Genomic DNA, 23,303 nt, shown 5'->3' on the forward strand with positions numbered 1-23,303 from the left:
TATATATATATGATTCATTTTTTATGAAGTTTTCTGAAAATGTGAATATGGTAACTCAAGAATGACATCTCCTACGATGTTCAAATTCACACCATAGACACATCTACTAAAAATCTTGGATGATTTCAAATCTCAACAACCTTGACCTCAAAGTAAAGGTCAAAGGAAAATGATGGGCATGGACAATAGGGCCTATGTGTTATCTCAGTGATTCAATGTTTGGAGAGTGACATGTCTGTGAGACTGACAAAGTACAAATCAACTAAACTGTCTAACAGGGGCAGGGTTTGTTCGGTATCACACCTATTCCCAGTTTATTAACAGTTTACATTTTCATGGCAAAGTCATGTTTAGCATTATATTCCAAAGAGTCAAGTGTTTAGGTTAAACATGACCATGACATTTTTTTTAAAAGAAACTTTTTGTATGTTAACCTTATATTTTTGTCATAAGAGCTAATCTTTATGTATTTATTTATTGTATAGGAACCAAAACATTATGCAGTGTCTTTTTTGTTTTGTTTTGTTTAGGCATCCTTAAAGTTCCACAAAGAAAATATATGGTATCTTTCACTAAATCACAATCGAACACTAACTTAAATTTTGCTTTTTAATTTACAATACCAATTTTACTTTAAGCAAAAAATTGAAATATTGGCATTTCAAAAGAAAAAACAAATACTTGCACAAAAAATACAAACTTTAAAGGGGATTAATTTTCAATAATTGTTCATCAATAGGCTCTAGCCTCTCCCCCTACATCCCTGAATGGACAGAAATGGATGGCTTGTTGGTCAAACCTCAATTTGTAATCTTTTTTTTTATTATTATTATTTTATTTACACATAATTAAATTGTCCATTTCTTGGGGCTGACAGTTTCTTTCTTCTCAGCGATGATGGGGTGTTTTGGGGGAGTTTTTGTTTTTTTGTTTGGGTTTTTTTTTTATCTTCAACTTCTGTCAGTGTTTTGGCATGTAGGAGAGGTGTTGATAGAAGGGGACAGCCAGAGCACAATTTCCATATAATCTGCATAAAATTTGCATAATTCAGAGAGATTGTCACTCTTCCTGTCCTGCTGTCTGCCCAAAACATGGATATATTCATGCCTACAAACTGATAGAATAGTATGAAAATATTTTAATAAACAAAGTGAGTCTCTCAGCGACTTTCTGTAAAGACTAAAAGGCTGTTGAAACTGTCTCACTTGACTGTAGCTTTTTCAAGCAGTCACACCCAGATCATCTCAAATAAGTTTAAGTCTTTGCTATAGCTGCCATTAGTTTGAATATAAATGTTTGACCTAATCATTGTGGTTTTATACACAGAAATTGACTTGGTTAATGTTTACTTTGTATTAGCCTAACAGCATTATTGCTTGCTCGCTCAGTCTGCTGCTCATGTAACTATGTCAACATACCAAATTCTGCTGTACTGGATGTTCAACCTGCTGGTCTGTTTATAAGACATTGTACAGCAGCAGTAATACTGGTCTCTCAAACTTATGGAGAAAAAGAAAGCAGAAGATCAAAGCCTTATCTGCCATTTACTATGGATTAATTAGTAACCACAATTTATTTAATGTTAGTTCATGTTCAAGTGGACTTCCATCAAATGTGCATGTTTAAGTGTCAAGTAAACTTGTTCCTTTTTATATGAGGGGGAAAAGCTGTAACGACAAACAGCAATACTTGCAGCTTGGAAGTTCCACATGAATACATGGCAGCATTTGCCTTGTCAGGGAGCCAAAGGCTTAAGGCTGATATCAACTTAAGAAGAATATCTCAGTATATAGGACACAGTATGCAAACTATCTCTAGATTGTCAAACTTTCTTTAGTCCCTCCCATCAACAATTAACCTTCATACCAAAATGCCATCAAATGCTTGAAACTTTCCTCAGCACCAGTGAATCTTTGTTCATAACCAAGGGGAAAACTCCAGAACTGAAAAATGAAGCCAACACAGAAGTGGAATAACCTGCACTTTCTCTAGGTGTTACTTGAGGCTGAATCCAAATATGAATCATCTCCACAGATTCTCATGTTAAAATGTCTAACTTAACAGCATTAAAAAGCATATTTACAGCCTGGTACATCTTTGTCTTGATGGATAGTTTCCTCTTTCACAGGGTGATTTTTTTTCTCATTCAGTTGAGTTAGGGGCATGGCCAAGTCTACTGACAAGACAGGCAGGTTGAGCCGATTGCTGTCTGCTAGGCCTCATCCACTAGTCATTAAACCAGACGTCTTCACTATTTGTGTGCTGTTGGTGACTTTTGGATCCTTTTATTGGATTATCTGACTAGTGTTATGGATTGCTTTGTGGTACAGACATCCAAGAAGTTTGTGTTTTAATTTTGGTGAGTGAAATTAGCACTAATTAGGTGGTAGGTATGTACCGTATTTTCCGGAGTATAAGTTGCACTTTTTTTCATAGTTTGGCTGGGGGTGCGACCTATAATCTGGAGCGACTTATATGTGAAATTTATAACACATGAACCAAAATACTTCAGCCACTTGACATCTCCGTGAACCGGAGCTTTAAGGCAGTCTTGCGTAACCTGTGGGCGCAGTGGATGATGGATGGAGAGCACAGCTTAACGGCAACTGGGAGAATGCGCCACCCAACTTTACTGGAAGTCATTGGATGGATCAAGAAAACATGGGCTTCAGTGACAACCAAACCATCCTGTTGGGATTCAGAAAGGCTGGAATAATTGGAACTGCAGCTGACGACGAGTCTGACGAAAGCAACACAGAAGAGGAAGCAGCGCTTCTTCTACCTACGGAGTGTACGGAGTTGTTTAGAAGTGACACCGAGGATGAAGAATTCAATGGATTGATGGTTTGGTTAACTTGTTAGCATGTTCTTTATGCTATGGTTATCTGAATAACTGTTAATGTTACGTTAACATACCAAACACATACTCTGTTCGTTGTGCGTCATGTAGCTGAATGTGTTACGTTAGCATAACGTAGGCGTAACCGTGTTCGCCCTGTTCTTTAATCCATTATTATTTTAAATTGCCTTTCAAGATGGAATTTCTGCTCTGGGTCTCGGATTCTATCAAATAACCCCCCCCCCCCCTTCCCCAAAAAAGTGCGACTTATATATGTTTTTTTCTTCTTTATTATGCATTTTTTGGCTGGTGCGACCTATACTCCGGAGCGACTTATAGTCCGAAAAATACAGTATGTGTATTGTACCCATAGAGTTTATGAATGCAACTTGCTAACCAAGATAGCAAGCATTACTTGTTAAATTTGCACTCTATCCTTTCATCCTTGGCTCCATATAACCCTATTTATTAAGTTGTATTTCTATGTCTTTAAAAAAGTAAATTCAGGCCAGAGACAGAGTGGCCAGGAGGCCTGATCATCTTCTTTCTTCATGACAGTAATGCCTAAATGTGTAATAGAAAAAATCGAAAAGAATTCTAAGGAGCAACTGCAGAGTCAAAGTCACAACATCACATTTAGGTTTGTTGTTTCTGAGCTTGAAGCCATTAATCAGGAGACCTTTACCATACAGAACGATCTTTAGTAATTTGATTATAAAGCCATTCTGTCAACAATGAATGAATGTGTACATGCAAGCCCTCTGGGTACACATCCAACCAGCCTGTCAGTCTTCTCAGTGATGCCTGCCACTAAGAAGCAGTGTGGAAAAAGACAAACGGGGATTTTTAGACAAGCAATTGAATTATACATATCTCTTTCACTGCTGAATGTACATACATACTCCTTGAACTTTTTAGTAACATTAAATTAGACCTTTTTTTTAAATTATCATGCTAAGTTTGATGTGTCTGCAAGGGCTTTAGGATAGAAGCCAGTATGAAAGTGAAACACTCACCGATGTGTACAGGTAGCCCTCACTGTTCATAGCCAGATAGAGTTTGGTCTGCACCCCCTGGATGGCCACAACTCGTAGCCCCACTGGAATAAGGTTGAACATGGCTAGAAAGAGATTGGAGAGCAGAAACAAATGAAAAACACTTTATTCTCCACACAGTACATTTACATATGTTTTATCAAAATAAAATGGTAATTGAAAAAAAATAAATTTATGCAACTTTCATGAATTGTAGTGCAGTAAACTCTGCACAGTTAGTTACCATAAAGGGGTATCAATATAGTTAAACCTAAAACAAACATGAAAAAATTAGCATCTAAATGATCTATTACAATAACAACACTGTTTTATACTTTTACTGCTTCACTGATTATATTAATGTCATCTAACAGTAAACATAGTTACTATGGACACAAGTGCATGAGGAGATTTTGTGCTGTTATTAGTTACTGTAGTCAAAATACAGCCAGTACAGCTAAATGGCATCAATGAGAATAATTTAAGAATTCACTGGAACTGGTAACTAACAAAGCCACGATGTGTTTATTGTTTTAGCTGTTGTATTGCTGAGTCTACATTCATATAGGAAAAAAAGCACTTGCATAACTCTGCATGCATAGACCTCATGTGAACACACATTCACACACACATACACATGTAAACGTATCTGTGACCTGAGGACTAAAAACAAGTTTTGAGGCTGAGAGAGCCAGCGGCAGCCGAGCTGCTGAGTGTAGTACATCTCCACCTAATTAGTGTTAGCCTGTGCTGTGCTGTGCTGCGCTGTGTGTGTGTGTGTGTGTGTGTGTGTGTGTGTGTGTGTGTGTGTGTGTGTGTGTGTGTGTGTGTGTGTGTGTGTTGCACATGCACGTGTGTAGATTTCATAAGTTGCTGGCACTGAACACCACAGGCTGACTAGAGGAAAGCACATGAACGTCCACCTGAGAGTCTCCATGCTTGCTTCTATTCCCAAAAAAGGAAACTTCTCGCCTATTGTACTGACTATTGTTGGACATCCTCCCAAATTCCACTGCCACTGCGACTGCTGTGGGTTTTTGTTGTACCATTTGATGGTACAAAATAAAGTCCACAAAAGACCATTTCTCTAAAATTCCCCCTTTTGAAAATAAAGATTTAATGTTATCACCTTATAGGAACGTTCAGATTTAGACACATGAAAGTAGAAACTTCTGTATGTCAGTTGAGCTGTGAGTCAGTGTGCTCCCTTACTATAGATCCTCTTGTCAGCCACTTAGTAGATCCCCATCCTTTGAACAAAGCACACTATAGGGGCTTTATGACTGGCTATTTCTTTTGCTCTTAAAAGAAAAACTACTGATTCTACCGAATCTAAACTACTGATACACAACACATAAAATATTTACTTTGTACAGCATTTCCAGTTCAATCCTGGTTCTGTGAAAAGGCATTCAAGTCCCAGAACCACTCACTCTCTAGTTCTGTGTCTTTATTGTCTATATCCTTCCTCTTTCCATCCATCCATTTTCTTCCACTTATCTGGGGCCAGCTTGCAGGGAAGCCCAGGCCTCTATCTCCCCAGCCACCTCCTCCGGCTCACCCGAGGGGACACTGAGGCATTCCCAGGCCACCCGAGAGATATAATCTGTCCAGCATGTCCTAGGTCTGCCCCAGGGCCTCCTCCCGGTAGGACATGCCTGGAATACCTCACTGAAGAGGCATCCTAGTCAGATACCCAAACCACCTCAACTGGCTCCTTTCAATGTGGAGTAGCGGCTCTACTCTGAGCCCCTCCTGAATGACTGCACTCCTCACCCTACATCTAAGAGAGAGGCCAGTCACCCTTTGGAAGAAGCTCATTTCCGCTGCTTGTATCCATGATTTTGTTCTTTTGGTCATTACCCAAAGCTCATGACCATAGGTGAGGGTAGGATCATAGACTGACTGGTAAATCAGCAGCTTCGCTTTCACAGTCAGCTCTCTCTTCACCACGGTGGACCGGTGCAGTGTCCGCATCACTGCAAATGCAGCCCCAATCAATCTGTCAATCTCACGAAGAAGACCCTGAGTTGCTTAAACTCCTCCACTTGGGGCAGCAACTCGTTCCTGAGCTGGAGTGGGCATTCCACCCTTTTCCAGCTAAGAACATTGGCCTCAGACTTGTAACTGCTAATTCTCATATCAGCCGCTTCACACTCAGCTACAAACCGTTCCACTGCGAGTTGGAGGACACCACCTGATGAAGCCAACAGGACCAAATCATCCACAAAAAGCAGAGATGAGATTCTGAGGCCACCAAGGTGGAAGCCTTCTGCCACTTGGCTACACCTAGAAATTCTGTCCATAATAATTATGAACAGAATTGGTGACAAAGGGAAGCCCTGGCGGAGTCCAACACCCACAGGAAAAGAGTCTGACTTATTGCCGGCAATGCAGACCATGCTTTTGCTGCAGTCAGTACAGGGACTGAATTGCCTGCAACAATGAGCCAGACACCCTATACTCCCACAGAACCCCACACAGGGATGTGTTTGAAAGCTTTCTCCAAGTCCACAAAATATATGTAGACTGGAAGGACAAACTCACACGCACACTCAAATATCCTCAAGAGGATTAACCGCAACCAGGATGAAAACCACATTGTTTGACCCTCCTTTCCAGCATCCTGGCATGGACCTTCCCTGAAGAGTGTGGAGGAGGAGGCTAAGGAGTGTGATCCCCCAACAGTGGGAACACACCCTCCAATCCCCCTTCTTAAAGATGGGTCCACCTCCCCAGTCTGCCAATCCAATGGCACCGCTCCAGATCTCCACGCAATGTTGGAGAGGCGTGTCAACCAAGACAGCCCTACAACATCCAGAGCTGTCAGGAACTGAGGGCAAATTTCATTCACGCAAGGGACCCTGGAAACAAGTAGTTTACCGACCTCACTGACCTCACCTCCAGTGATGGGTAAGTTGTCCCCCTTGTCCCCAAACTCTGCTTCCACTGTGTTGGCCCTGCGACAGGCTGGTGACCTGTACAGGGTGTACCCTGCCCCTTGCCCTATGACAGCTGAGATAGGCTCCAGCCCCCCCCACCCCAGTCACCCTGAACAGGATAAGAGGAAGAGAATGGGTGGTTGATGGAAGTTCAGATCAGGCAGGTCATTTCCCCCAATCATGCCCCTGCAGGTCTCCCTGTCAATGCACCCTCGAGCACCCAGGTGGCGATTCACAGCGGAGTTTTCTCTTTTCTTTCAAACTTTATTTTTGTTTCTGTCGTCAGTTACCATGTCAAATATCCTTCCTTAAATATACTCTTGTCTGTTCTAATATTCTTATTGACATGTTTCAAATAATCTATCGCATCTAATTCTTGCTGAATTCTGTTTTTGCAGGGTGGATGATCTTTCATGCGCTCACAATTCTCGGTGAGATTCTTAGGTGCAGTATAGTTGAGTCAGCTGCATAGTAAGAAGTCACAAGATCATTAGGTTTGTTGTTTCTGAGTTTTCAGCCATTACTCAGGAGACCTTTACCATACAGAACAATCTTTAGTAATTTTATTATGAAGGCAATCTGTCAACAATGAACGTGTCCATGCAAGCCCTCTGGATGCACATCCAGCCAACTTGTCAATCAAAGAAGCAGTGTGGTGGTGGCAGACGAACAGGGGAGATTGTTAGGCAAACAACTGAATTATGCATAATTTTTTTCACTGTTGAACCTGCTTACATACTTGTCTATTCTAATATCCTTCCTGACGTGTTTCAAATTGTCTATCCCGTGAGTGTATTTTCTAGCAATTTAGAATGACATGAATTAGGTGGTGACTTGGCTAATTGCATTATTTCTAAAGCACCTCTCATAAACGACAAAAAAGTTAAACCTTTTTTTTTTTTTTTTTTAATAATTTTTCTAATTTATTCATTATATAATCAGACCCCCTGCTTATTCTAACACTAACTCCTGCTTACAGCTACTGAATGATTTTTTTTTATGTTGGGTTTTCTTTCATGCATCCACAATTCTCAATGAGATTCTTAGGTGTAGCATAGTTGAGTCAAATTGTTAATTAACTTGTCACACTAAAAATGTACCACCTCTCAAACACATAGATGAAGAACGGCGTTATTACTGAAGCTTTCTAAAATATGGCACAGAAAGGCACAATACTCTATCTTCAACATTTAACAATTACAGTCTGGTGCATGTTGATGCCTCTCTGCACAGTTGACACCTGCAGTAAAATGTATTGTGTATCTCAACCACAGGACCTATTTTCAGGTGTACACTAGCTTATGCATTTAAGGATTAAGTGCTTTTTTGTTTTGTTTTTTTGTTTGTTTGGTTGGTTGGTTTGGATTTTTCATTTCAGATTTATGCAAGTATAAATGAAAAGCTTTGGGATCTGTGTAATTAAATTTTGTATCTATTTTTCCTTGTACATCATTTTGACTTGATTTGATGGCTTCCTCTCTCTGAAACATCTTGCTGCTCTTGTCTTTGTAATTGCACCCTTCTCACTGCATCACTCAACTGAGTTTTCTGCCTCGATACTTCCACCATGATGCGCACATACACATCTGCACTCTACTTCATTTCAGAAGGATTACCAGCTGGTTTACGGATGGGGATTTTCGAGAGGTGAAACTCAATTACTTCCTGGCTCCTAGAAACACCTGAGCACACAGGAGAGGATGATAGGCTACCACCCACCCACAGACCTTTCCTGCTGCAGAGACGCACATGGAGTTAGAAGTGCGAGGAGGCTTGAGGGACAGTTTTCGCAATTGCTTGCAGGCTGTCTAAGTTCCGCGTACTAACAGCCACAAAGTCACGGAATAGTGAAATTTTAAATACTTGTCATTTCTTTTACTTGTTCTGGGAGCAACATGACAGCAATTAGAGCAGCCTGAATATGACAATATGACAAAGTATTGAAGCTTAAAAGGAAGCTGTGGTAACAACAGTATAAGGCACTTCTGTGGTGTGATTAGTGTTGAACTTGTGACTCATTGGTTAAGGAAAATGGGTTACGTAAAAAAATACAAGGTTGAATTAGATAAATAATAAATAAGATTCTTGTATTCAGCTGCAAAAACATGATGTGATTTGACAGAATACGATATAACTGAAGTGTTACATATTAGAAGACTTGCCAATTAGTTTGCCTTTTGGGATTGGGACAGTATCTGCAATTACTGATCCAACTAGCTGAACGTATTTACAAAAATGAGGTATGAATGCATTACTGCTAAGACAAAATGAGAATAGTGTGCATTTTGAACAGTGAAATGTGCCCTCCTTTTTCAAAAAAAACAACAAAAAAAAGCAGTTGTCTCATAGTTCTGTTTATTTTTCCCAGTAGGTTTCCCCAATTGTGATGCAACACAAGAAAATACCTGATACTGTAAAATATGGGAGGAAAAGTCCCTAGGATTTTATGAAACTTGTATTTCTTATTTCTGCCATTGCTTTAACTCCTAATGTCACAAAAATATTGAACTTCTATATTACCACACCCAAATGGCCAAAGTTGGTCTTCTAACCAAGTAGAAGTACCAAAGCTCAAATATTTGTTTGGTGTTTTTTTTGTTGTTGTTGTTGTTTGTTTGTTTGTTTTGTTTTTTCTATATATATGTGTGTGTGTGTACACATTTAAGAAGGTCCTCTCCCACCATTACAAGACACCAGTAGCTCCAAGAGGACTGTGCTCTCCGTCACCATGGAGACAAGTGCACCCAGCGCCTAACAATGCTATTTTTGGAGCAGTGCAAAGAGCTTCACTCTTTCTCCTTTTCTTATTCAGCAGCAATCTTTAATTTTCTCCTCAAAAACTATTTCGGCGCTATAATGCAGGCCAGTTGCTATGTAAGTCAATAAAAATGAGACCATCCAAACATTAAGGGTGGGGTGGTCTGCGTAGGAAGTGAACTGTAATGTTGTTTGAGTTGTGTAAGATGTTAGTATCCAGTTTCTTGCTTCTACTCCTGTACGTGTGTGCTATGTGTACTATGGAATATGGTATTCTTATGTCTAAGAAACAAATGTCACAGAAAATTATAAGGTGTTGTTCTGGTTAGACAACATCCCACATGCACAGAGCTGCTATTTATATGTAGGAGACACACCAGCTCCACCAAGGGACTAAATGAATACAGAAGTACTAATTCAGAGGCTCCAGTAGTGTTTACATCCGCTTAGTAGTGAGATTACACAGTAAGCACTGAATCAAAGCTGTTTCAGCATACTGCGCTCACTTTTATCCACATTACTATACAATGTTATTTTCACCCAGTTCAGCAACTATTTAATCATTTTAATCTTTGGAGGAGGTGTAGTAGTATTCATTGCACTGTCTAATTACAAGTTGGTCAGTGTCTGCTGTATTGTTACTTGACAAGTGGTTGTGCTGTTACACTTACATTGATCTCCTCTTTAATCAATTGGAAAACAAAGAGCTAGTGGGTGTATGGCCATGAAAGGGATATATCTGTACATAGTGTGAGACAATACTGGCTCTCATGACAGAGGCAGTGTGTAGGAGTGAAAAGCCAGATCTGTGTTCAGGTTGGAAAAGGATGACTTTGATTAGATCAAATTGAACAGGTATTCACTACTTCGCCACTTAAATACAAACACATATACAAACGCTGTATTTTTCTCTGTACTATGAACTATTTAACCACAAAAAACCAAGCACCATTTTGAACAGTTTAAAAGTAAGAAATGAAATTCACGGACTTGATGTCAAACCTAAAATAATCTTGACACACTGTAAGATGAATATAGCTAATGTAGCCCCAATTATAATACATGGAACTGGCATTTACAGATGAAAACTGCTGATGATAAATAAAGCATGTCAGTGGGTGCATGACTGAAAAATGTATGGAACCAATACAGCAGTACAGTGGAGTGAAACTTACTGTAACCATTGTCCTCCTCCTTTGTTCCATCAATGGTTCCATCTGCCTGCAGCTGCAGGTGAAAACCTTGTCGACTATACAGCTTCGTCACGATCCCCTTTAGCTGGGGCTCTGTGGAAGCAGAGAGCAAAACAAAAGGACACAAGAATGAAACCACAGAGCACAAAGTGCAAGGTGAAGTCATTTGTAGGCTTCTAATGGGACATGCTGGCGCTTGGGGTTTATTGTGTTCCATCAGCTTTTAAGTCGAACGAAGCCACAAAAAACAGGTTGAATCAAAGGGTAATTAATGAGGCTAAGTGGAACACGTGACGGGAGGCAAAAAAGGAGCAATAGCAACAGATGATATCCTGAGACACCTGTCAGTCATACAAATGCAACCAAAGTCACCGAAAACATGCCAGAACAAATACATTCACTTACTTTGATCTGACCTTCTCGTGGGAAAGAATTAGCTGCATTTTAATGTAAACATGTCTTTCTAGACAAAAAACACAAGACACTTTCACGTTCACTTGACCATTCAATCACAAGTAGTTAAATGGCAAACTAGTAAGAGCTATAGTTACATAAAATTCTGTTACATCCACAATTTAAAAGCACTGGCAAACTGTTTCTGTATAAAAATGAAGGGCCAATAGATTGACAACCGACAGATGAGACTAAAGATGGACAAGAGTAACAGCAGTATCAAAATAAGAAATTGGCTGTGGGGGCATGAAGTGATCTAACATGGCTGGAAATATTTCGTGCATGTGTATTTCTCTCGCCATACTTCCTGTCAGTCTCTGCTGTATCTGACCTGCCCAACAGATGTACGATTACAAAAGTAAAAAGGAATCTTAATAAAAATCTAAACTTCAAGGAAATCTGGCATACTAAATGCACACAAAATGTTTGAGTCACATTGTAAAAGACAAGTAGCATGGAAATTTAGCTGCAAATAAAATATTTCCATCTAATTTTGCATAGTAAGGAAAGAGCTAGACTTCTCAAATATCTGCTGAAAGACTTGGAAAAAAGATTAAATAGATTTAAAAAGATAGTTTTACAAAATGGCCAAAACCTACACTACTGTGTTCAGCAACAGAAAGACAATAATTTTAAGTGTTAAATCTGTTTTGCCTGTCTGGGTTACATTAGTGCCTGATAAGAGCTAAGTGCTCTTCATTCTCTGGTTACTGTCCCTAGTGGAGGGTCCTTTCCTGTTGTTAACCACACTTTTCAGTTGTCCTTTCATCTCATCCATTTTTCAGTACTGCAATTACTACCCTTACTACGGTTACTTTTACTGCACTAAGGTCTAGACACTTGGGATATTGTGATAATTCTGGTATAAAACGTTGCCCACTTCATTTGAAAGTTAAGACACATAGACAAAAATGAGCCTAAAAATATTAGACCTACAGCTGCATATACATACAGTGTAATTCCTTAAAGATGAGGTACCATATACCAACCACAAACACAACGCCTATAGCCTCACCACAGGATAACTGGAAATTGGATGTTAGAAGGATGGAAAATCTGCAGAATAGTTGCACTGTTATATAAACACATATCCTAACTTCCAAGTGAATTATATACAGAATATAAAACAACTTGGAAACGAATGAAGTGAATTGAACAGAATAAAAGTGGGGGACATAGCTAGAATTTTATTCTGACAATCCTGAACAATAAACAACAACCTGCCAATGCTTTTTTCATCCTGGATAACTTTCAACAATAAAGCATTTGGCAATTTCATACACAAAATATTATTTGGAGCTAATTGTGTGGTTTGCTTAAAATTATAAATAAAACTTTGGAGTCTGCTTATTACAATGAGTGTGGCAAAGCTGTGTTTGTGTCTGAGGTTGAATATTAAACTGTATTTAAGTTCTGCCATCCAGGAAGCCAAGTATTAGTAGTGTATAGAGATTTTGGAAACTAGTAAGAGTCGAATTTATATTACTTTGATGAAGTGATTATCCAGATTAATTAGAACAATGAGTCTTATTAAATTAGTTTGTGACAGTTAAGTCTTAAGTGATTAATTAACTAAGCCTTTTTAGATCTACTTCAGTGAATGGGCAGACAATGAATGATTAGTTTGATTTATCCCTCAATATTATTTCAGATGCAAAAAGTGACTTCTGTGGTGATACACTTGATAAGCTGCCCCCTCAATCTCACCCCAACTTTGTCATCCATCTTTCATAGAAAATGAGCTGTACATTGTAAATGACATAACCATTTTCTGTTTAACATTACTGAAAAAAAAAATGGCACTCATGAAAAGGTGATGATCACAGTGATCAAAAATGTAAAAGTCTGATGAAACTGCACAACAGACCTGGTCGTCTCCTTCGCCTTTTCTTGGAACCAAAGAGTTTGACCCGTGAAAAAACGTTCAGTCGACTTGGTTTTTCACAGCTTCCTTTGGTTTTACTGGGGCTGCTAACGCAGCGGCAGGCATTAGACTTCTCCCGCTCCCTCGCCTGCCTTTTCTGCCTTATGAGGGAGCTGGCAATCGCTGCCGCCATAGCCAGTTTGGCAGCGCTCTGGAAAAAAAAACTTCCAGAGAAACGTGAATTATATTACCCCCTTTGAATCCAGAAGATTGGATTCTGATGGGAAACGTCCAAAATCCGATGCAACAACAACGATGTGTTAAATATATTGTAGAGCGTTCAAAGTGCACTATTGTGAAATGGTATAGTCCCAGGGGTGCAGCGAAGATGGCTAGACAATGTCCAAATGGATCATTTTTTTCGTTAATTTAGACGTTTTTCAGTAACTCTCCGTTGTAGCCCCGAGGAAGGTGAGAAAAAAAGTGAAACGTAATGAAAAGAAAAAAGCACACGTTCCACCCGAAGCTGTAGAAAGACTTTGGTCACAGCACATTGTATCTTCTTCCAAGTCTATCATTTTGTCGGTATCACAACAAATACTCAAACACAGCTTTGTGAACCGTTTTGCATTATCCCGCTAAACTACGTGGTCGCACACATGGTAATCGGGTAGTGAGGTAGTCGTGAATGAAGCTCAGCGCGCAGCCATAGGATGGAAACACCTGTTTGCAGACGCCTGGGGAGTGTGCAATGCTCTTTATCAGATTTCCCTAATCTGTTACTGAAGCTGCTACTGTAGGGAAGAGGGGAAAAAAAAAAGATTCACAACGCCTTTTAAAACTGCAACGCAGAGAATGTAAACGAATCACAACATAGATTCCATTGTTTTTCTGTCTTTTCTTGAAGCGAAGAAACGCAAGGTAACAGCAGGAGCTCCCTCATTCTGGGTCGGTATCCGAGACAACGCAAACACAAACTCAGCTGTTCTGCCGAGAGCATCCCACCTACAACCAAGAGAATGAGCAGTGGGGAGGAGGGAGCGGACGGGGAGTCTACTGGTGAGACACAAACCAAGTCAGTGTGCACAGTCAGAAAAAAAAAAAAAAAGATGCACACACATGTTGACATACAGAATTAGATAATTCATATTAGGGGAAAGGGATGTAGACGGTGTGCGTGGCGGAATGTCCAGAGAGAGAGGGGATGATAGATGGAGAGAGAGAGAACAGTACAGACCTTTCTGATTGGACATAAAGTTACTCAAAAACTAAGAACTACAAATATAACTCAATTTCCCTATGGAAATATGGGAATAAACTATGGGGAAAATAACTCTCAGATTTTAAACTTGGGTAAGAACAAACTCTCGGCCACAGACTACGTGAATTATATGCCTTTTAAAGCTACAGTAATTTTAAAAATCTGTTATATCCAGTTGCCGGCTTAAAAACGCAGATGACTGTAAGGAACAAAACCACATTCGCAGACTTCAACTGTGAAGTTAATGTAAAATGTAAGGTCCAAACAATCCAGTCATAGTGGATTAACCACCATGCATCCTTACAATGCCATAAATTCTCATTTAACATTAAACCTTTGGGTGTATTTCAGTACACAAATTGAAATACACCCTAATGTTAATCCCTTTCCACCATTATGACATCCGTCTTCATTTGATTTATCAAAGAACGCTACACGTGAATTACCAATTTCCTTTATGAAAAAAAAAAGGAATTTATTGTCAGAACAAAACCGTTGGTCTGGCAAGCAAAGCATTTACCTCGCTTTCTGTTTTTCCAAGGCTGACTTCCAACTTCATAACTCCCATCCTACCGAGAACATTTAACAGGCTAACCAATGGTGCCATCTAGAGTTCTCAACCAAAACTGTCAAAACTCAAAGCAAAAATTGTCATAATTATTTAAATTAGTTTATATATTTATACAGCTTCATAAATGAGACGAGTAAAGCACGACAAGCTTATGACTAGCGTTGAATAAATATAAATTTGTGCATAGTTAATTGTAAAATCTGGGGAGGAAGCAGTGCAGTAAAATCCACTGAAAGACATCTAGAGTTAAACTCTACAAAGTATGACACCCTTTTACAATTATTATTCTGAAAATAACTGGAAAAAGCTCTGATTAAACTAGATAAAATCTCCCACGCAAATAAGTGAAGATGAGCTCCTCAGACTCTTTATGGAGTGATCTCCACTTCAGCACCATGGACAGCAACTTATTTGCTGTAGTTAAATAAATGGACCACTTATCAATACAACAATATGCTACGAGTGACTTTACTAGAAACACACAAAAAAACAATTTTACTAAAAATACCTAGGTAAGCTTAGTCTCAATACTTAAAGATCATTTTAACAAAAAGCATTACATGTGCAGCATAAATTCTAAAACAGTATAAGCAGCCTACCTGAAACTGATTTTCTCAAGGGAAAAGTCATATTTTCTCAACAGCGAAGCCAAAGCAGTGACTTGGATACTTGCAGTCGTTGGGTGGTGAAGTGAAGGCGAGTACACAATATATTCAGCAAAGTTCAAACCATTGTCAGACAACTGTCAGAGGCGTAGTGGAAGAGAAAGCATCGAGGCGTGGCCATCAACAGGAAGATCATTATAGGACATTAGCGACAAACCATTATGACTTCTAAAATGCTCATTAAACATTCATTTAGAGGTCTTTTTTGTGCGCCAAACACGGACGCGTATCAAAGTATTACTGTGCTCGCGGAGGGGGAGTCGGGTCGGGGGCAGATTGAAGACAACTGAAGAAAAGTGCAGGCTGCGCTTCTACTTCCTTCTTGGGGCAGTGAAGACTGTTCTCGTATTACAAAAAATATGTAAAATGATCCGATAATGCATTGGATAAACCGGTTATACAGGCCTGTCCACTTTCGACGGAAAAATATCGATGAGCAATCAACAGAGACAACAGAACGCATTAGACAAAGTGTTTTTTCCCCCTCTTCTTCTTTTTTTACACTGTTCTTTTGAAACTGCCAGTTTTCTCAAATCACCCAGGTGTTACCGAAACTGGCCAAATATATGATGTGATTACTATTCAACATCACAGCATAAATTATCTCAGTGCAATCTATAAAGTGCGGTCTCTTGGTTTGATTATACCATTTAATACAAGTTATGTATGGAATACAATTATGTTTGGGGTAGTGTATAATGACCTGATCAAAAATGGGCCTTAAAGTGAAAGCAGATTTACTGACGAGAGCTACCTGGGTAATGAGCTCAGGGACAGTGTACCTTGGCTGACCATATGCGCAGTTTTAACGCTAGATGGAGCAAGTGGCCAGGCTGTAGAGCAATCAATGCACCCTAAAGGGAAAACCTACTTTTGTAAGTAATTTTAAATTTAGCATACAGTATTAGACAAACACGCAAAGCTCCAGTCTAAACTTACATTCATGATGTAATAAAAGTTTTCTCAAGTTTCTCTGTTTAAAGTGAATCATTGATTGACTTTGTCTTTGCTGCTGTGTTTGATGTAGAATTCTAGCAGACATGCCCTCATATTTCAGTAAAATAAGTATTATTGCCATAGGTTCAGTACTTGTCTCTAGATAAAATTATAATCACAGATTTTTTTTAGCTTAAGTTATAGATACATTTATAATCAACAAAGTAAAACTTTCTTGTATAATTATGTACAAACAACAGACACAGATAGCTGTGCAATATTGAAAAATTCCACCTTTAGGTACTGTTGTTTATTTAGATAAATAAATTAGATAAATAAAATACCTAACCCCTAAACAACAAATCAATAAGATTGAGGGAGCAAATAAATAAATAAATAATTCAGAAATTAAATGATAATGTGCTGATCAGTCAACAATGCAGAATAAGCCTTCCCTAATGAAAGTTTAATTTATTTCAGGGGTTTTGATTTTCTCTGAATCACTGAATCATAGATATTCACTGACAGGTGAGATGAAAACAATTATAATTTAGTCACATTGCAATGCTCTGCTGGGAAAGCTTGGACACCACATGTGGACATTAGTTAGTTTGAGACATTCCACCCACTAGCATATTCCTGCACACTAAGCACACGCACCATGATCAAAGTACTCCCAGACAGGAGCAGCCTCCCCCAGCTGGAAAATGTGCCATCACACTGCAAAAATAGCTCCTGGGTGACTTGAGGAATTGATCCAGCCTCCAAACTCCCCAGATCCCAATTCAGTTGAGAAGTTTCTGAATAAGACTGATTCACAGGGGCCCCACCTTGCAACCCAGAAAGCCCAAAGAGTGTGCCCCAGTCCGCAAAACTACTGTAAATCTACAGAGGTCCTGTGTCCATGCCACATTGGTTAACAACTGATGAAAAGATGAAAATCTTACACAATATATTAAGCAGGTAGGTTTGTTGTTGGTAGAGATGGGCTTAAAGAGATGGGCATGAGAGTTGAAAACATTTGTTTTTCCATTCACTATCCTTGATGTTCTCCATAGCTGGCTCTGTATAATGGTTTTAGAGGGAGTGACCTGTACCAGAAGAGACTAACCTTTAACCTATCACATTCTAACAGTATAGAACTGCCAAAGGTTGTTTTCAGTGTTAAAATGTACTTTAGAGAGTCATTATATCTAACGTAACTTTCACCATAATGCATGCTAGCTGTAGGGGCCATTTTTACTGTAATTAATATTACAATGCAAAGCCAAATATTGGCTGTTGTAATCAATACTGCACAGTTTTTACATTTCCTTTAATCTCCTCTTGCAGTTCACTTGAAAGGCCTAGCTTTTTAAACACGATAATGACAGACATAAGAAATATTTCAGTTAATATTTATTGTGGAACATGTGCATATGTGTATTAAGGTACTGTACCAAGGTGGCACTTGTAATACAGAATGTTGAAATGTTAAAAATGAGACTGGACTAACTAAACAATCAAGTAACTACTTCAGTTGATTGAACTTGCATGATCTGTGACTCTTGCAGGTTAAATAGGGGTAGTTTGTAACATACTTTTATGTTTTAAAAGAAGAAATACTGAATATGTGCAATACTGTATGTGCCATAACAAGAACTCAGTAACAGTGGGAAAGGGGAATATAAAAACTTTATTCAATCTCATTTATACACTGCTGCATACAGTAACTCTATCTGAAGCTGTCCAATACCTTCAATGCTGCCATGAGCAAACACAAACCAGCAGCTTTCTCCAATAATCTCAGGTTTTGCATCAGTTCTCCGACTATTGATAAAACTTCACCATCACCCAAGCAAACAGCATGGCACTTCTGGAGATGATTGGATTTATCACTGAAAGTTAGGAAAACAGAGAGAGGTGTTGAGAGTTGGCTACACTGCACAAGCACACAACATAAAGTGCACACAAAAAAGTAAGTCCTGCTATGCTGTTTTTCTTTGTAGCAGCCCTTCTAGGAAGGAAGGGGGAAAAGTGCCAAAAATGAAATTGCTAAACATAAAATAAAATTCTATAAGTAATATGCCTTTTTAAATCTTAATTCCACCATTGTTGTTTGTTTTATATTCCTCTTCTTTTTTTTTTGTTGGTTTTTTTTTTTGTTTTTTTGTATAGCTGTACTGCACTCATTTGAAGACTTGCTCTCATGAATTATGCTGTCAGAAAATCAAACTAACAGATAGGAGATAATGCAGCAATCTCTGGATTTTATCCAAATGCAAAATTTGCCTCTTTCTCACCAACAGAAACAAATAGAGTGACCTCTGCAACCAGCACCCATAGACAAAGTAAATAAGGCAAGTCAGTAAAACACAAGGACACACACAAACACAGAAGCTGCCTGTGTGTGTGTTTGGTTGCTTGTGTAGCTGTGTGCCATGGGCACATTAATTACTGTAGTGCCCCAGAATGCCAGTCTACTGTAACCTCCCTGGGGCACCTTGCCTCTGCTGTGCTCACACACATGTATACGTACACAGTGGAAAAGTGAGAAAATACACTATATTGCCAAAAGTATTTGCTTGTCTGCCTTCACACGCATATGAACTTGAGTGACATTCTTACTCCATAGGATTTAATATGATGTTGGCCCACCCTCTGCAGCTATAACAGCTTCAGCTCTTCTGAGAAGTTTTTCCATAAGGTTTAGGAGTGTGTTTATGGGAATTTTTGACCATTCTTCCAGAAGTGCAGTTGTGAGGTCACACACTGATGTTAGACAAGAAGGCCTGGCTCACAGTCTCCACTCTAATTCATCCCAAAGGTGTTCTGTCAGGTTGTGGTCAGAACTCTGTACAGGCCATTTAAGTTCTTCCACACCAAACTCGCTCATCCATGTCTTTATGGACCTTGCTTTGTGCACTGGTGCACAGTCACGTTGGAACAGGAAGGGGCCATCTCCAAACTGTTCCCATAAAGTTGGGAGCATGAAATTGACCAAAATGTCTTGGTATGCAGAAGCTTTAAGAGTATCTTTCACTGAAACTAAGGGGCCAAGCCCAACTCCTGAAAAACAACCTCACACCGTAATCCCCCTCCACCAAACTTTGCACTTGGCGCAATGCAGTCAGACAAGCACCCTTCTCCTGGCAACCGCCAAACCATCAGACTGCCAGATGGAGAAGCATAATTCATCACTCCAGACAACACATGCCCTCTGCTGTAGAGTCTGGTTTTACACCACTGCATCCGACATTTTGCATTGCACTTGGTGATGTAAGGCTTGGATGCAGCTGCTCAGCCATGGAAGCCCACTCCATGAAGTTCTCTGTGCACTGTTCTTGAGCTAATCTGAAGGCCACATGAAGTTTGGAGGTCTGTAGCAATTATCTCTGCAGAAAGTTGGCAACCTCTGCGCACTATGTGCCTCAGAATCTGCTGACCTCACTCTGTGATTTTACATGGCCTACCACTTCATGGCTGAGTTGCTGTCATTCCCAATCACTTCCACTTTGTTATAATACTAACTACAGTAACAGCTAATACCACTAACAGTTGACTGTGGAATATTTAGTAGAGAGGAAATTTCATGACTGGACTTGTTGCACAGGTGGCATCACACTGGAATTGACTGAGTTCCTGAGAGCGACCCATTCTTTCTCAAATGTTTGTAGAAGCAGTCTGTATACCTTGATTTTATACACCTATGGCCATAAAAATTGGAACACCTGAATTCAATGATTTGAATGGGTGAGTGAATACTTTTGGCACTAACAAAGTTGTAGCTTAAAATAGCTAAAAACATACAACTTTGATAATATCCATCATAATGCAACTGTAGTAATGCAGTGTTTATAGTAAAGTCTGCCTGTACCACAATCTTAGAACCAGCAACATACAGCATACCTTTCCTGCTTTTTTTTAATTGTTTGCAACATATTTAAATGTTTACATTAACATTAGTTTAGCTTTACATATGATACAGACACATTCACATGCTAGAATATAAAAATGGCTGGCTTATTTAAAAATATACAATTTTCTGAGTCTTTGTCTGATCTGCTGAAACATAGAACAAAAAAACAAAAAACAAACAATGTTCAGCCTGTACACATATCCAACATCCAATGACCACGAAAGAAAGCCAAAGGGTTACCCTACTGTTCTATTATCTCTGACAACAGGAGAGCTGAGCATTGGAGGAAAAGTAGGAGATAGCCTGTGTGCTGCCAAGGTTGAGCGTTGTGTTAACCTTTGTATTATTAAATATCACCCAACAATTAAAGCTACCTCTTTCGTTTAATAATCCAAGGCTGTCATGATAATACCTAGTGTTTAATCATTTTTCAAACTCTGAAAGAAAATTGGCCTCCAAGGGCAAACACTGAATAAATGCAGTGGTTAACCTTGCTTGTGGTGTTTAATAGAGGGCAATGTTGCAATGTGCTACTGACTATGTCTAGATATTTAATGTCAAAGTAAATTATTATGTTCACACACCATTTCAAATGGCAATGGCAGTGCAGTACAGCTGTACAGCACAGCTATTTTTGTACAGAGTGATGGGATCAAGTGAAGCATCATAGGGGAGAAGGAATAGTCTTATAAGCTCAGAGGGTTGCTGCTCAAATCATTCAGCTCTTTGGCAAAAGTCTCCTGGCTTTCTGCTCTTTGTGTGAGTGTGGGTAACAGTCACTCCACTCCAACAGCAGCTTGCAGCATGCTAGGCCACCAGTGCCATAATGATACCACGCATTGCCATGGAGACCGCACATACGTAACAGGGTACGTGTGTGAAAGAGAGACAGTGAGAGAGAGAAAGGGGGTTGGGTATTACAGAACTAGAAACTATCATTCACTCAATGTTTCAGCAGAGCATGCGGCTACAGCACAGTCATGGGTGAATGGCAGACCCATGGCAATAATCACATGATCTCTCCAACTCTTTCTGAACCAGGCTGTGCTCAGTGCATGAAACAAGGGAGTCAGTAGACTGAAACTGGAGGACAGTCTATTCTTTCTTCCTGTGGGTGATTCATGATAATCTCCAGATTCCCACAATGTGAGCCAATAACCACCATGGTTTCACAACTTTATATGTTAAACCTTTTCCATAATGTTTGTAATTTCTAAACAGCTAATGCAATACTTTGTTAAACCCTGTGAATTAAAACTCAAAGTCTGCACTGCACTCAGACACATTGTGACAAATTGTGTCACAGTGCAAATATTTATGCACCTAACTGTATTTTTTTTAATGTCTTTAAGTAATTTACATTAATTGACCAGGCATATTTGTTTCTAGTTGTAGGGAAAATAAGATAAAACCTATATTTTTAAACATCTAAAATGCATTAATGAGATCATCTCTGAGTTGTATCCAAGTCTGCTCCTCATTAAATCACCAGTTCCATCTCCATCTCTCTTTTAAATGCTAACACTAATTAGGAACAGACGGAATGCCTGGCATTTGTCATCTAACCTCTCCCCTTTTGTACAACAACAGTCTTCAAAGTCTTTATCCGCTGATTAGCGCTGCCATATTTTCTCTCACAGAGCAAATGACTGCAAAGTCTTTTTGTTACCCAAGTGACAGGAAAATAATTCTAATTCATATATCAATAAAAGCTAAATATGGCAGTGAGACACAGGACCTGAGCATCTGCCAGACACTTTGTCTGTTTGTTTGAAAACAGTACAAATAGATGTGGAGGTTTACTCCTGAGTAATTGTCATCTGTTAGATATTTATTTGCAATCTAAACATTCACAGCTAAATGCGAGTGATAAAATTACACCAATGTTATAACTCTCCAACAACATGGCATTTATATTTGTGCAGTTATTCACTTTAGTAGCTAAATATATTAAATACTCAATACAGTGGGTTCTGCTGTAGTGACAGTACAAATGGCACAGAGATTTGGCCATCTTTGTACTTTTTACTGAGTGATTAACTCATTTAGTTATTCTATTTGCAGGGAAGAAATATTCAGTTTTTAGCGACAAGAAGCCGTGTGGCATTCAAAATAGGACGGGTGTAGTGCTTTAAGTTTATGAAAAGAAAATGACTCACTTTGAGTACATGCTGAATAAAAATCCACTTCAGTCTGTACTGCCATTCAAATAATAACAGTTTGCATGTTTTTTTTTTTTAACATTACTTGTCCCTTGTAGATGCTTGTTATACTTAAATCACAGAATAAAACAATGACTCTACACTGCTGAATGTGTTTGCACAGCTCTGACTCTAGTTGTCTCTTGTTAATTTATCTAAATGTAAACTACATCATTTTGCTAGGAGCATACTTTGGACTTTCATATCCTATGACCTCTGCTTCCTTTGTGTCTCAAAATGTGAGCACACGTCTCTCTCTCTGTCTGTGTGTGTGTGTGTGTGTGTGTGTGTGTGTGTGTGTGTGTGTGTGTGTGTGTGTGTGTGTGTGTGTGTGTGTGTGTGTGTGTGTGTGTGGCTGCAATGATGTGGAAAAATCTCTGTATGAAACAGGCAGTTGAGAATGAATCCTGCTCTGGATTATCATTATTCAGAACATATAAAAACATGAACCTATTGGCTAACATTTATTCCTTTTCAGACTTCAAAGACGAGGATGATTGGTGATGTTTTGCTAAAAAATCTCCTAGTCACAGATTGAAGATCTCAGAGTTGAATCATACTGATTAAAAAAACTCATTAACTGGTTTTGGCATGTCTTAAATGATCCTCAGGTGCTAAAAGCAGGTGTGAAAAAAAATAGATTGTTTCATTAATACTTGCATTTGGTCATGAAAAATAGAAATATGGTA

General features: G+C 39.0%; 1 protein-coding gene across 4 annotated transcripts in view; it reads right to left on the bottom strand.

Annotated features, from left to right (window-relative positions):
* The window catches only part of fgf13a (fibroblast growth factor 13a), a 100,874-nt gene that overhangs the window by 16,711 nt on the left and 60,860 nt on the right, over positions 1-23,303 (bottom strand). For 2 of the 4 annotated variants that reach the window (XM_030739573.1, XM_030739572.1), the window contains exons 4-5: positions 10,748-10,858; positions 3,856-3,959 (exon numbers count right to left, since the gene is read on the bottom strand). In XM_030739573.1, coding sequence (XP_030595433.1) covers positions 3,856-3,959; positions 10,748-10,858 — 215 coding nt within the window. Of the gene's footprint in view, positions 1-3,855; positions 3,960-10,747; positions 10,859-13,085; positions 13,952-15,513; positions 15,560-23,303 lie in introns of those variants that run through there. The other 2 variants (XM_030739576.1, XM_030739574.1) reach the window with 2 other exon arrangements.

Source organism: Archocentrus centrarchus, chromosome 10 (genome assembly GCF_007364275.1).
Source record: "Archocentrus centrarchus isolate MPI-CPG fArcCen1 chromosome 10, fArcCen1, whole genome shotgun sequence".
NCBI lineage: Eukaryota > Metazoa > Chordata > Actinopteri > Cichliformes > Cichlidae > Archocentrus > Archocentrus centrarchus.